We start from the raw sequence: 20,089 nt of genomic DNA on the forward strand, positions 1-20,089 counted from the left end.
ATTTTAAACCTTTCTCAGAGTTAGAACTTCGCAGTTTTCAAGTTCATTTTTTAACAGTCCGGTAAAAAGGGCTCTGCTTAGGCTGTCTGTGGCTGTCTGAATCTCTACCTACTTCCCCATCCTCCTCTCATCTCCTGGCTTGGAGAGACTGCCATCAAGCTCCACAAAGCAGGCGGCTGGGGCGGGTGTCCACTGTCTAAAGTATTTCTTTCTCTACCTGCCCGCCTCTCCTCCATCCTGGTATTTGTCCCGCAGAGCCTTCACACAGGTGCTCAGCAGGGATTTGCTTTTAGGCTGCCTTGCGAATGAGCCTGAAGTTACTAAAACTCAGCTCTGGCGGAACTCAACTTTCAAAACACCTTCCCAAAGGATCCCTTTTAACAATATTTATTGAGTACCCATGACGTGCCAGCTTCTGGGTACTGGGGATCCAGCAATGAGCCAGTGCCCTCCTGCAGGTGATTACATTCCGGCTGGGAGACAGGCAACAGACACAAAAATAAGATTGAGCGATGTGAAAAAAAAAGTGGCAAAGAGTAAAGGGGATGGAGATGAACCTGGGCATGCTTCGTTGATGCTGTGAGATTTGGGGGAACATAGGTCCAGGAAGGCACAGACCGAAAGGAAGAAAAGTGGTGTTTCTGGGGGACACGGCATCCGGGGGTTCTTTTCACCAGGAGGCTCCCTTGAGAGCTCGCTGTCTGGCCAACGTCTTCCCCATCGCAGCAGATGCCCTCAAAGCACCAACCAGGCCTCCTGAAGGCGGCCGACCAGAAGCCTCTAATAAGCTCCCCGCGAGAGCAACGCCAGGAGCTCTGCTCGCTTCCTCCCCATGGCAGGCGCTAAAGGTCTAGCGGAACCAAAGTCTCGAGGGAAGAGCGAGCCCACGGACCGCGGAAGAAAACGCCCACCGGAAGCGGCCCCGAGACCCGAACATGGCGGCCGTACGGTGGCTGCGCTGGGGCCTGAACCGAGCCGAATCCTGGCTGCTCCCGCGGCCCGCGCGCTGCCCCCACCGGACTCTGAACAAACAGGTAGAGGGTACCGAATTCCAGAGCATCTACAGTCTGGACAAGCTCTACCCCAAATCGCGGGGCTCGGACACCGCCTGGAGGGTTCCGGTGAGCCGGGAGGGCCGGACGGAAGGGGCGTTTCCTGGACTCTTGCTGGGTGACGTCGGGCAGCCGGGGCCCCATTGGCCGGGCGTGCTGCTAATCCAAGAGACGGACGCGCTCAAACATGGCGGTCGCCGCGGGAGGAGGCTGGTTGCCCGAGCAACCGGGGGACGGGGGCGGCTGGGCGGTTGGCGGCCTCCCGTGTGCCTCGAGGTGTGCCGGCGCCGGGAGAGCATGGTGGCTATGCTTCTTACAAGACCACCAGCTTTTCCGCATTCATTCCCCGTCCCTCAGGCCCAAATTCTCGTCCCAAGGGAAAAGTGCCGTCCACAGAGGACAATTAAGGCAGGAAGCTGCCAAGTAGCTCCCTTTTGGAGCCTTTTAGCAAGTGACGTGGTCCTTAGCCTCTAGTAACCCCAGCACGCCTGACGAAACAGAGCTTCTGGTTCGTTGCCTCAGGATACCTTTATTGACAGTCCGCTGTGTGCAGGCGCTGTATCAGGGCCCGGAGCGGGAGAGTTTGGACCCACCCAGTTCTATGGAGTTTCCACCTACAGGATTGGAAGAGAGCGTTCATTCATTTATTCATTCATTCACTCACTTAACAAACTTCAGTTGAAAGCATGGTGTATACACGATGCTAGGCATGGGGACAGAGTAGTGAACAAAACACAAAAATCCTAATGCTAGTGGAGCTTATCTGCTTAATGGAGGGAGACAGGCAATGAAGAAAATCAGTAACATAGAGTATGTGATAAGCACTTCGGAGAAAATAAAGTCCGGAAGGGAGAAGGAGTGCTAAGGTAGGGGGTGGGGTTACAATTGTAAGTAGGCTGGTCCGAGGAGGCCTCTGAGAAGGTGATGCTTGAGTAAAGACTCGGGAGAAACAAGGCAGCAGGGAGCCGTGAGAAGAGCAGGGAGAGAAGCATCCCTGCGGAGGGAACAGCAGGTGCCGCCCCCCTCAAGGCAGTAGCATGTTCCGCTGGTTCAAGGAACAGCAAGCAGGCCAGTGTGGCTGAGCAGGGGGCTCAGATATGAAGCTGAAGGGGAGAAGGCTGTGGGGAGGCCTTTGTATAGGGCTTACAGGGCTTTAGTTTTGCCCTGAATGTGATGGAGGCAGAAGAGCGGAATGATCCAACTTAGTTTTACAAAAATCACTGTTCTAGAGAAGAGGTTGCAGAATGGCAAGAACAGGAAGACCAGTGAGGAGATTGCAATATTATAGGCAAGAGATGATAAGCGGGGTGGAAGCAATAGGAGTCATGAGAATTGGTCAGGTTCTAGATAAATTTTGAAGGGAAAGCCTACCGGATTTGCTAATGGATTTTCCCTGAGAAGTGAGATTAAAAGAGGAATTGAGGTCTAGGGCCTTGAGTAATGGAAGGATTGTGTTGCCATTAATGGAGACGACAGAACGGTAATAGCATTCGTTTGTTCATACATTCAACAAAAAGTTTCTCGTGCACCTACTGTGTCAGACACTGTTTCAAGCGTTGCAGATACCACCACGATAAAACAGAGTTCCCACTTCATGGAGTTTATGTTCTAGCGGAAGGAGCAGACAGTAAACAAATGGGGAAAACATACCAGAGAGCGAGAAGTAATGGATAGACCAGAGTGTTTTGATGTGATAGCCAGAGAGCTACTTCAGGTTGTTAGGAAGGGAGGTCCTCTGTGAGGAGGTTTGAGGCATCTGTTAGACTCGAGAGAGGAGACCTCGAATAGCAGTTGGTTTTACCTCAAGAAAGAGGTTTGAGTTTGAGCCAAAAGGTTGGGAGTCATCAACAAAGTTGTTTTTTTTGTTTTAATTTGGTGGCGCCCAGCTTGTGGAATTTTAGTTCCCGCACCAGGAATCGAATCAGGGGCCCCAGCAGTGAAAGCACTGAGTCCTAACCACTGGACCGCCAGGGAATTCCCAAAGGTGGTATTTTCAAAGGAGATGGATGGAATGTTCTAGGGAAAGAGAGAAGAGGAAGGATTTCAGGACATTTCAGAGTTTTTAAAGGTTGCAAAGAGCAAGCAAAGGAGAGTGAGAAAGTCACGGGGAGGTGAGAGGAAACTGGAGAGGCCGGCTCAGAAGGAGGGAAGAGCGAGCTTCAAGGAGGACGCAGCCCAGGGTCTCCACGATGCAGAGGTGGAGTAGGATGAGATTTCACCCCCAGATAATTCTAAGATGAAAAGGGATGAAGCGACTTCCCTGGCGGTCCAATGGTTAAGACTCCAAGCTTCCAGTGCAGGGCACGCGGGTTTGATCCCTGGTGGGGGAACTAAGATCCCACATGCGGTGCAGCGGTGGGGTAGGCGTGGGGCCCGGGGCCCCCCTCCCCCCGCAAAAACGGGGTGGTGGGTGATGAACGCAGCCAGAGCGGGGACAGATGAAGACACTTTGAGCTTGGGGGCACAGAAGAGCCTCAGACTGGGTAGTGTTTGCACTGGGCCTGTGGATGCGAGGATTTGAGGCTTCGGAAGAACAACTCGGGGGAGACGTGAAGGTGAGAGGTCCTGGGGTGAGTAGGTCAGCTTGACACAAGCCCTCAAGGCAGATGTGCTAGTCACTGTTGAAGGCAGACAGCCTCACATGCGAGCTTCCCGGGGTCTGGGGAGGAACAGGGGACCCATGGTTTGTTGCTCCAGGTTGGCAGAGGGTGTTCCTTTTGGAGTCTGCCTGATGTACATGTACTGTGGCACCTTCCCTCCCCTGGGCGCTGGTAGTTCCCGACACTAGCTAAGTGGAGTCAGGGGGCAGCGGCAGGGAAGGCTGGAGAAGTCAGTTCCGTTTCCCTGGAGGAGTGTTTCTGAGGCAGTACCTCTGGAGTCTGGGGAAGATGTTTCTGTCATCCTGATACAATTTTGCTGGAGACCTGAAAATAGTTGTATTACATTCATGTCGTGGCTTTACATCATTTCTGCTTTGTTGCCCTGGAACAGTTAGGAGTCGCCCAGTAGGTAATATTTATTTGACACCGTATATGTTACATTACAGGATGATGCAGAGCAAGCCAACTACGACATTCCTATAGGTGAGTAGTTTGGGCTGATAAAAAAATCGGTCATTTCCTCTACCCCTCACACATTCCTTCCAGGTCTCTCCAAACCAATGAAAGTAAAGAAACTGTCTGGGGTTACAAAAGCAGAGTCCTTTCAGCATTGTTGAGAATAGAAAGGAAAAAAAAAAGTGATGAGGCAGCCACTCCGGAGTGCTGTGCAGTGCCCAGCACGAACAGAGAGCTCCTGATGGTCTTGTGACGTGGAACAGTCTTTACGATAGATGAATTGATTGTTATTTGAAAAAAGTAAGGTACGGAAGCATCTGTATAGTGAGCTACCATTTGTGTTTCACTTACATATATCTGAAAGACACACTTCTGGATGTACACGTAGATCTGCGAGGATGTGAAGGACCCTGGACACAGGGACTGCCGTGGGGAGGGGAGGGGAAAGGACAAACCGGGAACTTGGTGGCTGGGGAGCAGGAGTGGGGACTTCTCCCTGTAAACCATTTGCATAACTTCATAATTTTGTGCCCATCAAGCCTAAGGCGTGGCCTGTAAACAAACAAGCAAAACCCTCCTGAGGTTCAGAGAGTTTCTGGCGCGCAGACAGCGAGAGGAGAGCAGCCAGAGGCGCCGGCGCCCGGTGGCCCGTGCTCAGGGCGACCCTGAAACAGGGAGGCCAGGCGACCACGGTCTACAGCAGAGGAGCCGGCGTCCTGTGCTGCTCAGGGTGACCCTGAAACAGGGAGGCCAGACGACCACGGTCTACAGCAGAGGAGCCGGCGTCCTGCGCTGCTCAGGGTAACCCTGAAACAGGGAGGCCAGGCAACCACGGTCTACAGCAGAGGAGCCGGCGCCCTGCTCAGGGTGACCCTGAAACAGGGAGGCCAGGCGACCACGGTCTACAGCAGAGGAGCCGGCGTCCTGCGCTGCTCAGGGTGACCCTGAAACAGGGAGGCCAGGTGACCACGGGCTACAGCAGAGGAGCCGGCATCCTGCGCTGCTCAGGGTGACCCTGAAACAGGGAGGCCAGGCGACCACGGTCTACAGCAGAGGAGCCGGCGTCCTGCGCTGCTCAGCAGTTTGAGGCCCGCAGCTGTGCCCTGAGGCAGGAGGAGGCCGAGACCCAGAGAGAAGGGAGGCTGTCTCCTGACAGCCTCGGGGGGACGGGCAGGCAGATGGCCCAGTGGCCGCTCCTCAGCTGCCTCTGCTCGTGTTCTCTGAGAGGGGCCCAGGGCTCCCCGTGCCTGGCTGGCCTGTACGGATGCAGACAAGGCCACCCGCCCCGGGGTAGAACCGCCCGCCTCTCCCCCCGCGGAACCACACGTATTCCTCACCTGTTCAGAAAAATGAGTTCATTTGATTTGTCAAAGGGCCTCTCAGAAGCCATCTGGCGAGGTCACCGCTGCCCGCTGAGGCCGGCCCTCCACCACCACGGGGCCGCACTCCTCGCCCCCCAAAGCCCCTGCAGCTCGCCACCCAGTCTTCTGGAACTTTTCCGCTGCTCTACCTTCCCGGCTCCCTTCAGATACTACAAGGCTGCTTTTCATGAATTACAAAAATAGAAGGAAGAAACCTCATTTTACAGATCCAAAACAGACCAACCAAGACCCAGAGAAGCGGTGGGAGTTTGTGGAGGTCACAAAGTCAGTCAGTGATGAGCTGGTGTTAGAAGACGGGGCTCCCAGCTCCAAATGGAGCGCTCATTCACCCAGCAGGTGTTTTCATCCACTGACCGCGACCGAGGCCCTGGGGTGCACGCGCAACTCACGAGGAATGAGAGCCACCTCCCCTCTGGGGAGTCCACATCCACTGCATTTCAGAATAGAACATTAAACTCAGTTTGTCCCTTAGCTTGAGCTTTTGAAAGAGTCCTTGCTTTATTTATTATTATTATTTATTTTTTGCGGCACGCGGGCCTCTCACTGTTGTGGCCTCTCCCGTCGTTGCGGAGCGCAGGCTTAGCGGCCATGGCTCATGGGCCCAGCCGCTCCGCGGCATGTGGGATCTTCCCCGACCGGGGCACGAACCCGCGTCCCCTGCATCGGCAGGCGGACTCTCAACCACTGCGCCACCAGGGAAGCCCTGTTTTTTTTTAATAAGGCTTTTTGTGTGTGTGTGGCTGCTTTGGGTTTTTGTTGCTGCGCGCAGACTTTCTCTAGCCGCAGCGAGCGGGCTACTCTTTGTTGCGGTGCGCAGTGATGTGGTGGCTTCTCCTGTTGCGGAGCACGGGCTGTAGGTGCACGGGCTTCAGTAGTTGTGGCACACAGGCTCAGCAGTTGTGGTGCACGGGCTTAGTTGCTCCACGGCATGTGGTTTCTTCCCGGACCAGGGCTCGAATCCGTGTCCCTTGCATTGGCAGGCGGATTCTTAACCACTGAGCCACTAGGGAAGCCCAAGAGTCCTTGCCTTAAAACAAACTAACAGCAAAAAACAAGGGCAGTCAGATCTAGTGGAACATACTAGACCAGAAGCAGACAACCTGGGTTGTAATTTCACCTCCTCTGCTCTCTCTGTGGCCTTGGGAGACCCTTGATTTTAGTTTTGACATCTGTAACTAATCTCTGACTTTACTGATCTGAATGTTACGTCATTGAAAGAGAGACGAATAGGGATACTGATGTTGATGGTAAATTAGCAGTTTGCATGTTTTGCCCTGTGATAATATTTTGTTGGTGTGTGTTCTGTTTTTCAGATCGCTTGACAATATCTTATTGTCGGAGTAGTGGTCCTGGGGGCCAGAATGTTAACAAAGGTACAACGGTGCCTTGTTTTCTTTCACTTTAAAGCTTTTCTGAGAGACGGACTTGAGGACTTCTGTGTTTACATTCATGTGGCAGTAAAGAGATTTTTTTTCCAGAAGCTTAAATACCGCCCATTTATATAATAACCCTCTTTATTCTTCTGAATGTGGTCTGATTCTCAGACTCTCAGTTGTGGGTTGCTAGGACTAGGACTGGCTTGGGAGTCTAAGCAAAGGGAAGTCACAGTGTGAGCTGGCAGCCGGCTCCAAGAGCAGGTTTCCTTCGTTCTCCTGGACCCGCTCCCTGCTCCTGCGCCCCCCACACACAGTCTTTTCAGAGCCCAGTACATTGTAAGACTGCTCCTCCGCACCCCCCACGTTCTTTTCAGAACCCAGTACATTGTAAGAGGAAGAAAGCACTAGGCGTTTTGTTCCTGGAAGTTTATTTGTGTCTGGATGTGCCTCACTATCTTTGCAGGCTCATTCCATAGCCCAGTTTGTATCCCCGAGTTCACACAGGGTAGAAACAGCCCCGGGTGGGTGTCTCACCTCCCTGTGGTTCAGAATCCGGTGGTCACCAGCCACCCGGCGCTGAGCCTGCCCGAGCGTCTCAGTGACCCGCGCCCCCTCCCTTTATTTACAGTAAATTCCAAGGCTGAAGTCAGGTTCCACCTGGCCAGCGCCGAGTGGATTGCAGAGCCTGTACGGCAGAAGATGGCGGTCACGGTAACCACGGGCCCCGTGACCACGGGCCCCTTCCTTTCTCTTTAACCCTCAGTCACTTTTAGGCCTTTACTCTGTAGAACTCTGGTTTTGCCTTTGTTCTCCGCAGCACAAAAATAAGATCAACAGGGCAGGAGAGTTGATCCTTACCTCTGAATGCAGCCGCTATCAGTTCCGAAATCTGGCAGATTGCCTACAGAAAATTCGAGACATGATTACTGAGGCCAGCCAGCCAGCCAAGGAGCCATCCAGAGAAGATGCTGCACTTCAGAAAATCAGGTACCAGAAACTTCCCTGAGCTTCTGCAAACCAATTCGTGTGGACAAGGGGCTACACAGGGAAGAAAGGAGGCACGGTGAAGCCCACGACCTGCCAGCAGGCAGGTGGACAAGCTCCGGGAATGGGAGAGACTCGGACCCGGAGTGGAGGCTTCTGGGCCGGCGCCTGCTGCTTCGGCTGCTCTGCTTCCCGCTCAGCTGCCAGCTCCTCTCACCACTTCGATAACCACTGATTGGGCATCTGGGCATAATTGTGTTTTTCTTTGTTTTCAGGATAGAAAACATGAATCGGGAAAGGCTGAGAAAAAAGAGAATAAATTCTGCCATAAAGACCAGCAGGAGGGTAGATGTGGACTGAAATCATCCCCTCGAGCTGGCAAAGACCCTCTTTAGGGCCTCCAGGCAGCTGCCACCGAGGGAGCTTTAACACCATCAGTGTTGTTTGTTGTCAGTGCTTGTCTGTAACATTGGAACCATCTCAGGAATGTTCATCTGGAATGAGGGTTGTAGGCAGTGGTTGCAGAGGTCTTTACAGGCAATTACCATGTTGTCAAACCTCTATTATCCATTTAATATATTAGTTGCAATAAAGTTCTAAACTCAGTGGGCTTCCGCTTCTCAGAATGCTTCAGAACAGAATTCCTCCTTTTTCTCTCAGTTTAAATCTGCCTAATAATTATTGGCTGATTGTACAGCCCCGGGGGAGCACAGAGGGATGAGCCCTTTGGGAACACGGGGCAGAAGGGCTGAGACAGGTGCGTGGGCATCGGAACTGGGCCTGGAGACAGGGCTAGAATATTAATCAGTCGAGAGCCGGGAGGACATGCCAGTTGAAGGGAACAGTGTGAATAAAGGAGACCAGAGAAAAGGCTGGGGTGGAGGAGACGATGAGGAATCCATCTGAATGGGGAATTTGTCCAGGTCGTTGTGAGAGGTGAGTCTGGAGAGGGAGATAGAAGTTCAAGGTGCAGGGTCTCGGGTTCAAATTGAGGAATTTAGATTTTTTTTCTTTTTTTTAATTTTATTTATTTTTGGCTGTGTTGGGTCTTCGTTTCAGTGTGTGGTCTTCTCACTGCGGTGGCTTCTGTTATTGCGGAGCGCGGGCTCTAGGGCACAGGCTCAGTAGTTGTGGCACACGGGGTTAGTTGCTCCATGGCATGTGGGATCTTCCTGGACCAGGGCTTGAACCTGTGTCCCCTGCATTAGCAGGCAGAGTCTTAACCACCGTGCCACCAGGCAAGTCCCAATAAATGACTCTTATGAAATACAAAAGATGTGGAAGATAGGGTCCCTGTCCTCAAGGGACTCAGAGCCCAGTAGGGAGCTGAGGCTCATATACAAGGAAGTGCAGCATTCTTTGGTTCATTAATTCAACAAATACTTACTGAATACCGGGCAATGGGCCAGGTCCTGGGGAATCAGCAATGAACAAAACAAAAGTCCTTTCTTCCAGAGAACTTCCATTTGATCAGAGGATGATAAAAGCTGAGAAGAAAAATGGCTTCGTCTGGGTAACATGACCTAAAACGTGGTAAATAACACAAGAAAGGTCTAAATAGATTTTGGGAAGGAACTAGTTCCAGCTGGATGGTCAGTGAAGATGTACTTGATGTGCTTGAGATGGGATGGAAGAAGGGGAGGGGCTGGCCAAGGGAGCAAGGTAAGAGCTTGTCACCTGGAGGCTCCAGTGATGGCCAAGGGCCCTGCCTGTGGCCAGGACAGTAAACCATAGTATTGAGAGAATGGGCTGTGAAGCCAGCTGCGCTGGATCAGCTGCTGATTTCCACCACCCCCAGCTGTGCAGCCTTGGGCAAACTACTCGGCCTCTCTGAACCTTAGCTTCACCATCTATAAACTAGGGATGATGTTGTTAGTGCCCACCTCGTAGGGTGGTAGTGGTTAGTGGCACTGAGCCTACACCCAGCGAATGTTAGCCATAATTAACAGTTTAGCCATGATTAAACATTTCCAGTTTGGCTGGAAGCCAGGGGGTGAGGAGCTGTGGAAGACACACCTGCCAACTTGAGTGGGAGCCAGGCCTAGAAAGGCCTTAAATGTGACAGCTAAGACATTTAGACTCCACCCCTACAGAGGCTGTCAGGGGAAGATTAATCTGACTGTGACTGAATGAGAAAAGACTGCGGGGAAGTGGACACAGGTTGATGGACAGACCCATGTGAGCAGTTAAGGACCCATCCTGGAACTAGGGCAGTGACTACTGGCATGGAGAGAAAATAGCAGGTGCAAAAGGGTTATGGGGACAGAAAATTGGCTTGGGTGGAGTGCGAGCTGGTGTGTGACAGGGTGCTGAGCTTTCAGCCAGGAAAGTCACTGAGGGAGCAGGCTTGGGAGGATGATTGGATGATGGGTATGGTTTTGCCTTCGAGGAGCTGACTTTGTGGGGCCTGAGGAGGAATGCTTAGGTGGAGATAGCCAGGAGAGGGAATGGAGCTGGAGCTGGGGAGTGAGGTCAAAGCTGGAGATGCAGGACAGGGGACAAGTAGAGTCTTGGGAATGGAGGAGCAGTTGAAGATGAGGCAAGGCAGGGCAAGATGATGGTGGCGGGAAACCAGAGAGGGCATCTCTCTGGTTAAACTCGAGCCTAGTGCTGGACCTGTGAGGCCCTCAGAAGACATTGGTGGCATGTGAAGGGACCTGGGAAAGCACTCGAGATACGGAGGAGGGGAAGGAGGTAAAGAGAAACAAAAGCCAGGGGACAGAGAGTGGAGAACAAGGGCAGGACCTGTCATTTAAAGAAAAAAAAAAAGGTTGAGGGCAAAAGAATGAACATGGGTGAACTCACACAATGATGAGTGATAGAGGCCAGACTATAAAAGAATATGATTCCATTTGTATGAAGTTCAAAACCAGGCAAAACTACTGCTTTATGGTAACGAGAGGGAAATATTTACTCGGAGGCAGTGGTGACTGATGGGGAGGGGATATAAGAGAGCCTTCAGCGGCGCTGGAACTGTTCTGTATCTCATCCAGCCATGACCTTAAGATCTGTACACCTTACTGCATGGATGTTACACCTCAGCAAACAGACCAATTAGTAACTGAAAGGAGGACATTCTCAAGGCTGGAGACTGGAGCCAGGTGGAGTACATTCCTCTTTCTTGCTGGTATTAAGGGTTTGTGCAGACTCTATACGTGGGTGAGAGAAAAAAAAGAATGTCTCCAAGCCCCTGGAAGGCAAAGGTCTCAACGCAGGCACCACAGGAAGTGAACACTGCTCTTGGCTAAAGCTTCTCCTGTTATATCTTTCAGATCCGCGTGACTTTTAGTAATGGATTTTAAACGTGTGTAACATTTTAAAGTGTGCTTTTTCTGTATTTGTATTACCTTTTGTATAACAGTTTAAAGGAACAGAATATTAGAGTGAAGTATCTAGTTGGGTGATCCATTTCTTTCCTGTATATTATATATTTGCGTACGTATATATTTCTACTATTAAGACTGGAAGGATTTGTTCCTCCCCGTTGTACATCGTTTCATGATGGGGGATTTTGACTTTGTGTTTCAGTATTTGTGATTGATACTAGTTTGTTCTCCTTCCCTTCCTACACTACCTTTTCCTAAAATTCTTGGATTTTCTGTCAGTTCTGTAGAGGTGGACAAAATGGCCACGGTGGTAAAATTTGGAAATGCCTACAAACGGCAGCCTTCACCCGCCATCCATGGTCCAGGTGTCCGGCAGCCTCAGCGCCGGCCTCCCAGGCCCCACTGTGCTTCCGGGTGCGGGTGGCAGAAGGTGGTGAGTTCACTTCCCACCGTGGTTTCTTCCTAACGGTTGACTGTGAGCACCTGAGAGCCTACCCTCTCGCGGCCTCGGCCCCCCGTTAAGTCGTGCTTTGCAAGGCCCGGGGTCGGACCGCCTACTAGGGGGAGAGATGCCAGAGAGGATGAAGCACAGGCCCCAGTGGCCTAATGGATAAGGCACTGGCCTCCTAAGCCAGGGATTGTGGGTTCGAGTCCCACCTGGGGTAAGGGCACCTTTTTGGCTCCTTCCGTTCGTAAAGGACTCTGGAATTCCTGCGCTGTGGTTCCACCGCATGGAAGACTCCAAACACACTGCGTTCGGGCCCGCGGGTGGAAGACCGAACAACCGGTTCCCCAAGGAGAGATCTCAAAGCCAGTGACTACACCCCTGCGCCCCTGGAAGCCACCAACTTTGGGACAGCTCACAGGCCGAGGGTAAAGGGCCAGAGTAAGGGTGTAACGTCACCAGGACACGAAGGGGGAGTGCGGGACACTGAGCCCGAGGCTGGGACACGCCAACTACTTGGCTGCAAATGAGGCCCTGGTTCGCTGCACGGCAGAAGGCGAGCAGAGACCAGGCGGGTGGGGAGCCCCTGGGTCCCTAGATCCCTAGGCTACAGCCTCGGAGGCCCGCGCAATGCGAGCACAAAAGATACTTTGGGGTGAAACTCTCCAACCCTGACGCCACCCCAGGTGGGACTCGAACCCACAATCCCTGGCTTAGGAGGCCAGTGCCTTATCCATTAGGCCACTGGGGCTCGATAACAAGGGTATACCACGTGGTCCATAGTAACGTGCAGCCGCACGCGCACAGGCCTCACTCGGGCCTGCCATGACGCCCGCCGCACAGTGGACCCGAAGAACGAGGGCCGGCCCTGGGCAGCCTGCAGGACAACCGGAGGGCACACCCGCGGGGCTACGAGAAAAGTTAAGGTTCAAGGTGAGGCGACTGCGCAGTGCCGGGGGGCAGGAAGGTGAGCGTCAAGATGCCCGAAGGACGCGCGAAGAGGTTGGTGAAACCGCAAACGAAGCGGGTTAGGATTATTGAGCCACCAAAGCCAGGAGCCCCTCGTCCAAAACTAAGCCGACCACGAAGGGACTCGAACCCTCAATCTTCTGATCCGAAGTCAGACGCCTTATCCGTTAGGCCACGCGGTCACGACGCCCACAGTCTCGCAATGCGATAGTTAAGTGCACCCCCCCTTGAAGGTGGCGTTGGCGCAAGAAACGACCGTGTGCGTTTGGCCACAAGGTGTGTCCCAGGTGTGGCGGAGGAAGAACCACAGTGCGGTCCCTGCGTCTGGCGTCAGCGCTGGTGCGGCCTTGGGTCACCAAATAAGTCTACGGGTGACTCCTACTTCGCGAGGAGGCCGCGTGCCCTAATGAATAGAATGTCTGACTTCCGATTAACAGTTTGAGCCCCTTCGTCGTCGAAACGTTTTAGTCCCGAAAAGAGGATAGCACTTTTGTACCGCAACCAAATCCCAGTCCTTGCCCTTGTTTTAGACACGTAGAGCCCTTCGGACCCTCTCACAGCAGCTACTTCCGTCACCTGGACCTGGTAGTTAGGGCTCGTGTCCAAACGGGCTTTGCACCTGGAAACTTCCGGGCTGACGTCATTACGCAGCCATGCGACCTCATAGTTCAAGAGGCATGTGATCCGGCGTCATTTGCGGGAAGCCCCAGTGGCCTAATGGATAAGGCACTGGCCTCCTAAGCCAGGGATTGTGGGTTCGAGTCCCATCTGGGGTGAGGTGGCTTAGCCACTGCGTGTCGCTTTTGCATCTCTACCTTTTTAAGGTAAAAAACTCATGAGGCACATTTTCTCTTTTTAAGACCATTTGTGTGTGTGCGGGTGTGTGTGTATGTCTCTGTTGCAATTAATTTGCCCTTTCTTTTTGATCGAACCTGACTATACTTTTAAAGGTAAACCGTTATGACGGAAAATGGTTCCCCACTTCTTGTTGCCTCTTTGGGTTGGCATCTAAACAGACAACGTGGTGAAAGGGCTCTGCAAGCTACAAATCTCTGTGCAAAAGAAGCGAGCGTGTTCTGTGTGAGTCCACCGCTATAAAGTTAAAATCAGGCAACACCTTAGCCCGTCCCTCCCTGCCCCCTAAACCCTCCACGGGAGACGGGCAGGCGGTGTGTGGCGCCGCCCACCCCCATGCCCTCAGTCCTGGTGTGGACTCTGTCTCCCTTGAGACGGCACCCACCACACTGCCCTGTGCTAGGGCCAGGAGGGGTGCAACGAAGCTCGTGTGTACAGCACGCGCATTGGACAGTGGGGATAACTGCCAATCTCTTGAGTATACCCAAGTCCCGCGGGGAAAAGATGGCACGCTCACATCGGGTGATCCCAGCAGTATTTAAAAAGGGATTAGTGGGTAAACAACAAGGTCCTACTGTATAGCACAGGGAACTATATTCAATATCCTGTGATTAAACCATAATGGAAAAGTGTTAAAAAGAATGTGTCTATGTATAATATATATATCTGAATCACTTTGCTGTACAGCAGAAATTAACACATTTAAAATCAACTATACTTCAATAAAAAATAAATAAAATAAATAAATAAATAAAATAAAATAAACTATACTTCAATAAAAAATAAATAAAATAAAAAGGCATTATCTACTGTATGACATAGGGAACAATACTCAATATCCTGTGATTAAACCATAATGGAAAATAATATTAAAAAGAATGTGTGTGTATATATATATAACATGTATATATAATATGCATATCTGAATCACTTTGCCGTATAGCAGAAATTAACAACATTTAAAATCGACTACATTTCAATAAAAAATAAATAAATAAATAAAAGGATTATCGGGGAGATGTACATTTATGATTTTCACACTCTCCTGTGTGTGTGTGTGTGTGTATATATATATATAAAATTATCCTTTGGTAAAATGTTTAATTTTTGTTTTAACTGTACTTTTCTGACCAGGGATGATTTTTTTTTTTTTTACCTTGAAGCCCTGAGGAGCTACGGGTGTGCAGCCAAGTTGACTATCGCACTGTGTGCCCTTCGGGGATGCTGTATTTACTCGGGGAGAGGCTGTATTGTTCATCAGGTTTTCATAAGTCCTTGACTCAAAAAAGTTTAAAAACCACCATTCCTTGTACTTTTGTAGAAAGAAATAACAAACTAGAAGTACAGAATCCCCCTCTCCCTTCTCCAGAGTCATCCAGAATTCTTCCTGTTCTCTCTGCTCTAAGCCAGCCTCCAAGTTTTAGGGATGGTACTTTCCAGCTCTCTCTGGCTCCCAAGCCCTGCCGCGTGGCTGCAGCATCACAGGCCTAGCCTGCAAAGCTGGGGCTACTGCTAAAACCATCCTCCAGGCCCTGCGTCCACGGAGCCAACATTCAAGTGAGAGAAAAGACAGTAAACTAATACCAGGAGGATTTCAAAATAAAGAGGTTGATGGGAAACTATTAGTTGAGTAGTCAGAGAAGGCTTCTGGGTACAGAACGGCAAAGGTACCATTGGTAATCTCGTCACCTTCAGAGGACTTCTTTAATATCTTGGGTGACACACTACCTACTTCATGGGGTTATCGTGAGGAGTATTTATGCTCAGTGATTAGAACAGTCCCTGGAACGTAGTGTGTGCTCTGTAAGTCATGGTCATCACCATTTACTATGATACTAGCTTGCTCCATTATTCAAGGTTTTTGTGTGATACTCTCCTACCAGATGTGAAACCCTGAAGGCTCAAATTTCATCTTAGATTTCTTCTCTTTCATTCATAAGGAATTCATATTAAGATTCTTCTAAATGCCAAGCACAGTGCTAAGCCCTGGGAAATATAAATATGACTAAGGTATAGTACTGGCACTCAACAGAGAATCTTCTAGAATCCTCTAGATTTTCCTAAGCTTCTAGGATGACGAACTGGAATCGCAAATGTCTGAAGGTAAGGGGCGCGTGAGAGGGGCAGTTAGCAATCTGCTATGGCTGTAATGGAGGAAGGAGAACAATGTACGAAGAGAGAACCCTGGAGTAAGGATTTACATTTGATCTTGCGGGCAGAGGGTTTTAAGCAGAGGAGCAAAATAACTATACTTGCATTTTGAAAGATCCCCTTGGCAGCATGGTAAAGAATGAATTAGAGGGCTTCCTTGGTGGCGCAGTGGTTGGGAGTCCGCCGGCTGATGCAGGGGACACGGGTTCGTGCCCCGGTCTGGGAGGATCCCATATGCCGCGGAGCGGCCCGTGAGCCCGGTCTGGGAGGATCCCATATGCCCGCGGAGCGGCCCGGTCTGGGCCCGTGAGCCATGGCTGCTGAGCCTGCGCGTCCGGAGCCTGTGCTCCGCAACGGGAGAGGCCACAACAGTGAGAGGCCCACGTACCGCAATAGAAAAAAAAAAAAAAAAAGAATGAATTAGAGGGACTTTCCTGGTGACGCAGTGGCTAAGAATCCGCCTGCCAGTGCTAGTGAGACACGGGTTTGATCCCTGGTCCAGGAAGATCCCACATTCCCTGGAGCAACTAAGCCCGTGCACCACAACTACTGAGCCTGCATTCTAGAGCCCGTGAGCCACAACTACCGAGCCCATGTGATGCAACTACTGAAGCCTGCGCGCCCCATGCTCTGCAACAAGAGAATCCACTGCAATGAGAAGCCCGCGCACGGCAAGGAAGAGTAGCCCCTGCTCGCCACTAGAGAAAGCCCGCGTGCAGCAATGAAGACCCAACGCAGCCAAAAATAAATAAATAAATAAATTTTTTTAAAAAAAAGAATGAATTAGAGACAACCTTGTAAATCAACTACACTCCAATAAATATTAAAAAAAAAAAAGAATGAATTAGAGGCAGGTGAGGGTGCAGGCAGAGAGACCCCTTAGGGAAAGATGTATGGTTCAGGGAAGAAATAAGCAAACTATGAATGGAGGCGATAGCAGGGACAGCAAGAGGAGGGAAGTAAAACAGATGTTCAGGAAATGGAACCTGTGGATCTGGTTCCTAACTGCTGTGGTATGAAGGAGACAAGGAGCCCAAGATGGTGCCCAGGATTTTGGGGGACAGTGGTGCCACCCCCCAAGACAGATGGGGAAGGGATGAGTTCAGGGCTGATTATCTCAAGTTGAAGATGCCTGCAGGATCCCCAAGTGCCTGATCCCCACTCCCCGCCCCGCCCCACCCAAATCTATCCATTGTTTTCATTGTAGTTTCTGGTTTCTGCTTTGGTGTTTGAAAAATTCTCTCACCTGAAGCTTATATAAATATTCACCTACAATTTTTCCTGTTGTTTCTTGTGGTTTTTTTTTTTTTTAACATTTACATCTGTAACTGGAATTTATTTTTAAGTGTCAAGTAAGGATCTGTTCCTGTTTTACAAATATTTAAACACTTAGATCAGTGCCTTTCCTCAATGATTCAAAATGCTACTTAAATTATTTAGTAAATACTTATATGCATATACCTTGAATAACGCAGGTGGGGTGGGGGGGGTGTTAGGGGCGCCAAGCTTCAGCTTCAACCAACCCGGATCATGTAGTCCTGTAGTGTTTACAGTTCAAAAAATCTGCGTGAAAGTGAGCTGCAATTCAAACACTGGTTGTACAGGGGTAAACTGTACTTAATCCTAATACAGTATGGACTTTTCCTGAACATTCTGTTCTTTTCCATTGATCTAATTATTCTTTAGCTTTTTTTTTTAAAGTCTTTATTGAATTTGTTACAATATTGCTTCTGTTTTATGTTTTAGTTTTTTGGCCCCAAGGCATGTGGGATCTTAGCTCCCCGACCAGGGATTGAACCCACACCCCCTGCATTGGAAGGTGAAGTCTTAACCACTGGACCACCAGGGAAATCCCTATTCTTTAGCTTTTTATGATACTTAATATGAGAGTATTAACTTATAACCCAATTTATTAATTTTTTCAATATTTTCTATTTTTCTTATCTATATCTTCTGATTTTTTTCTGTAATCAAAATGTATTGTGTAATGAAATGTTTTTCTACAACGCAATTTAATGCCATCAGTTTGCTTTGTTTTAATATGAAATGTTCATATTATTTTTTCTTCCAAACATTCTGTAATTACATATTTAATTTCTCATTGATCCAAGATTTAGGAGAGTTTCAGTTTCCAAGTGGCTGCATTTCTGTATTGTTTTGTGTTATTGTAGTTTATACTGTGCGTATTAATTGTTGGTTGTCTAATGTTATCAGTTTCCAGTTATTCTGTTCGTATGACATAGAATTTAGTATATAAGCTATTAAATGAGTCTTTATTATAGTTTGCTCTAGTCTCACTTGTCTTGCAAATGTCAAAAATAGAAAGGTATGTTAAAATCTTTAAAAGTTATGTTTCTAGAAATTTCTTTTCAACTTTTTTGCTTTATATGGTTTTAATATTATTTTTTTCAGTACATCAAGGTTCCAATCATTATTTTTTTCATGTGAATGGTTTCCTTTATTAGTTAAGAGCTGCGTTTGGCCCATGTCATGTTTTTGTCTCGATTTCTACTTTGCTAGATAGTAATATTATAAATCTACATTTCTGCCCATGCTTTAAAAATTCTTATGAAAAATTTCAAACATACCCAGAAACTGAGAATAGTAAATGAACCAACCTAGATCCATCAGTTATCAAGATTTTGTTGCATTCACTCTATTAATCCCTTTTATCCTTTTCTTTTTCTTAAGTTTTTTTTTTTAATCATTTATTTATTTATGGCCGCATTGGCCGCATTGGGTCTTCGTTGCTGCGCGCGGGCTTTGTCTAGTTGCAGTGAGCGGGGGGCTACTCTTTGTTGCGCACGCAGGCTTCTCATTGTGGTGGCTTCTCTTGTGGAGCACAGGCTCTAGGCACGCGGGCTTCAGTCCTTGTGGCTCGTGGGCTCTAGAGTGCAGGCTCAGTAGTCGTGGCGCACGGGCTTAGTTGCTCCGCGGCATATGGGATCTTCCCGGACCAGGGCTTGAACCCATGTCCCCTGCATTGGCAGGCGGATTCTTAACCACTGCGCCACCAGGGAAGCCCTTTCTTAAGTATTTTAAAGCAATCCCAGACATCACATCGTTTTATCCCTACATACTTCAATAGTCATCTCTTAATTATCTTTTTACAGTTGATTGGTGCAAATCAGGATCCAAATAAGGTCCAAACACACAGGATTTGGATGCCGGGTCGCTTTTTAATCTAAAGCTGCCTCACCTTCCCTCCTCTCCTACCCCATGCCATTGACATGTTGAAAAACAAAAGGTCAGATTTCCTGTAAAATGTCCCACATTTTGGATTTATCTTCTTTGTGGTGTCATTTAACTTGTTCTTCTATCCCAGATATTTCTTCTAAATTGGAAGTTACTTTTAATGCCTTGATTTTTAAATCCAGGTTCAACATTTTGGCAAAAATACTTTCAAATGGTGCTGTGTAGTTAATATGTCAGAAGGTACATAATATGGGCTTGGCATCAGGAGGTGACAGCCTAATCACTGTCAAGTGCTTCATCAGACTTTCATATTATGGTCTCATCCATTAATGATTTTTGCCTGAATAAACTACAGTTGACCCTTGAACAACCTGCGGATTAGGGTTGCTGACCCTCCTCTGTCAAGTAATCTAAGCTTACAGTTGGCCCCTACCCACCCACAGATTCAACCAAGCTTGGATTCAACCCACCTTGTATGGTGTAGTTCTGTAGTATGTACTTATTGAAAGAAGTCCACATATACATGGACCCATGCAGTTCAAACTCGTGTTGTTCAAGGGTCAACTGTATTTCATTAGGGATTACAAAATAGTGCTTTTTCCAATGTTGCTTTCTTTCCGCATAGTTTGTAAAGCACTTTCTATCATTAACTAGGTCTATTAGTTTATCCTGAAATACCATTGTTTAAATTAAAGCAGGATAAATGCATATTATTTTTCCTTCAATGCCGGTTTTTAGAGTAAGGAGTTGGAACCCTTGATATAGCCAATGTATCCTTTAACTTTTTCTTTGGCCACGCCTCTGCTTGTGGGATCTTAGTTCCCCCACCAGGGACTGAACCCAGCCCAGCAGTGAAAGCACCGAGACCTAACCACTGCACCACCAGGGAACTGCCTTTTTTTTTTTTAAAGGATGGACAGCTTGTAGTTGGATTTTAGCTGACCCAGTTTGAATTATTGTCTTCTAATAGGGGTCTTTACTGATCCATAATCATCCTAAGTATGTTTGGTTCTGTATTTATGCTACTTACGTTTTTGCTGATTTCTTTAACTTTTGCCATATAGGATGTACTTTTCTCTCTTGTGACTTGAAAAGCATAATCCTATTTTACTAGTGATAATTTTTAATGTAAAATCAATGCATGCTCAATGCAAAAACTTCAAATGATTCAGGATATAAAACTTAAAAGTGCCCCAATCCTTCCTAAATGCCTTGGACTGAGAGCACGTTGTCAGTTTTTCACTGTTGTTTCTTCCTGTGAGTCTTCCAAAGGCTCTCCCTCAAGTGCTAGGGACCCC

General features: G+C 48.9%; 1 protein-coding gene and 4 non-coding genes across 6 annotated transcripts; 3 read left to right on the plus strand and 2 right to left on the minus strand.

Moving 5' to 3' along the window:
* Positions 1–450: 450 nt before the first annotated feature.
* Positions 451–8,455, plus strand: MRPL58 (mitochondrial ribosomal protein L58). 2 transcript variants are annotated; one of them, XM_004275456.3, is made up of 6 exons: positions 473–1,121; positions 4,099–4,135; positions 6,804–6,863; positions 7,495–7,577; positions 7,684–7,853; positions 8,126–8,455. In XM_004275456.3, exons 1-6 carry the CDS (start codon positions 936–938, stop codon positions 8,208–8,210), a joined length of 621 nt encoding a protein of 206 aa, XP_004275504.1. In that variant the 5' UTR covers positions 473–935; the 3' UTR covers positions 8,211–8,455. The 2 variants fall into 2 exon arrangements, with proteins under 2 accessions (XP_049557616.1, XP_004275504.1); XM_049701659.1 differs by lacking the exon at positions 6,804–6,863 and having other exon boundaries at positions 451–1,121.
* A 3,313-nt stretch (positions 8,456–11,768) lies between these two features.
* On the plus strand, positions 11,769–11,841 carry TRNAR-CCU (transfer RNA arginine (anticodon CCU)). Its single transcript has one exon. It is a non-coding gene; the product is annotated as a tRNA-Arg (tRNA).
* Positions 11,842–12,299: 458 nt separating this feature from the next.
* TRNAR-CCU (transfer RNA arginine (anticodon CCU)) lies at positions 12,300–12,372 on the minus strand. Its single transcript has one exon. It is a non-coding gene; the product is annotated as a tRNA-Arg (tRNA).
* Positions 12,373–12,699: 327 nt separating this feature from the next.
* TRNAR-UCG (transfer RNA arginine (anticodon UCG)) lies at positions 12,700–12,772 on the minus strand. The gene has a single exon. It is a non-coding gene; the product is annotated as a tRNA-Arg (tRNA).
* Positions 12,773–13,293: 521 nt separating this feature from the next.
* Positions 13,294–13,366, plus strand: TRNAR-CCU (transfer RNA arginine (anticodon CCU)). The gene has a single exon. It is a non-coding gene; the product is annotated as a tRNA-Arg (tRNA).
* Positions 13,367–20,089: the final 6,723 nt, after the last annotated feature.

This window comes from Orcinus orca, chromosome 19, assembly GCF_937001465.1.
Source record: "Orcinus orca chromosome 19, mOrcOrc1.1, whole genome shotgun sequence".
Classification (NCBI taxonomy): domain Eukaryota; kingdom Metazoa; phylum Chordata; class Mammalia; order Artiodactyla; family Delphinidae; genus Orcinus; species Orcinus orca.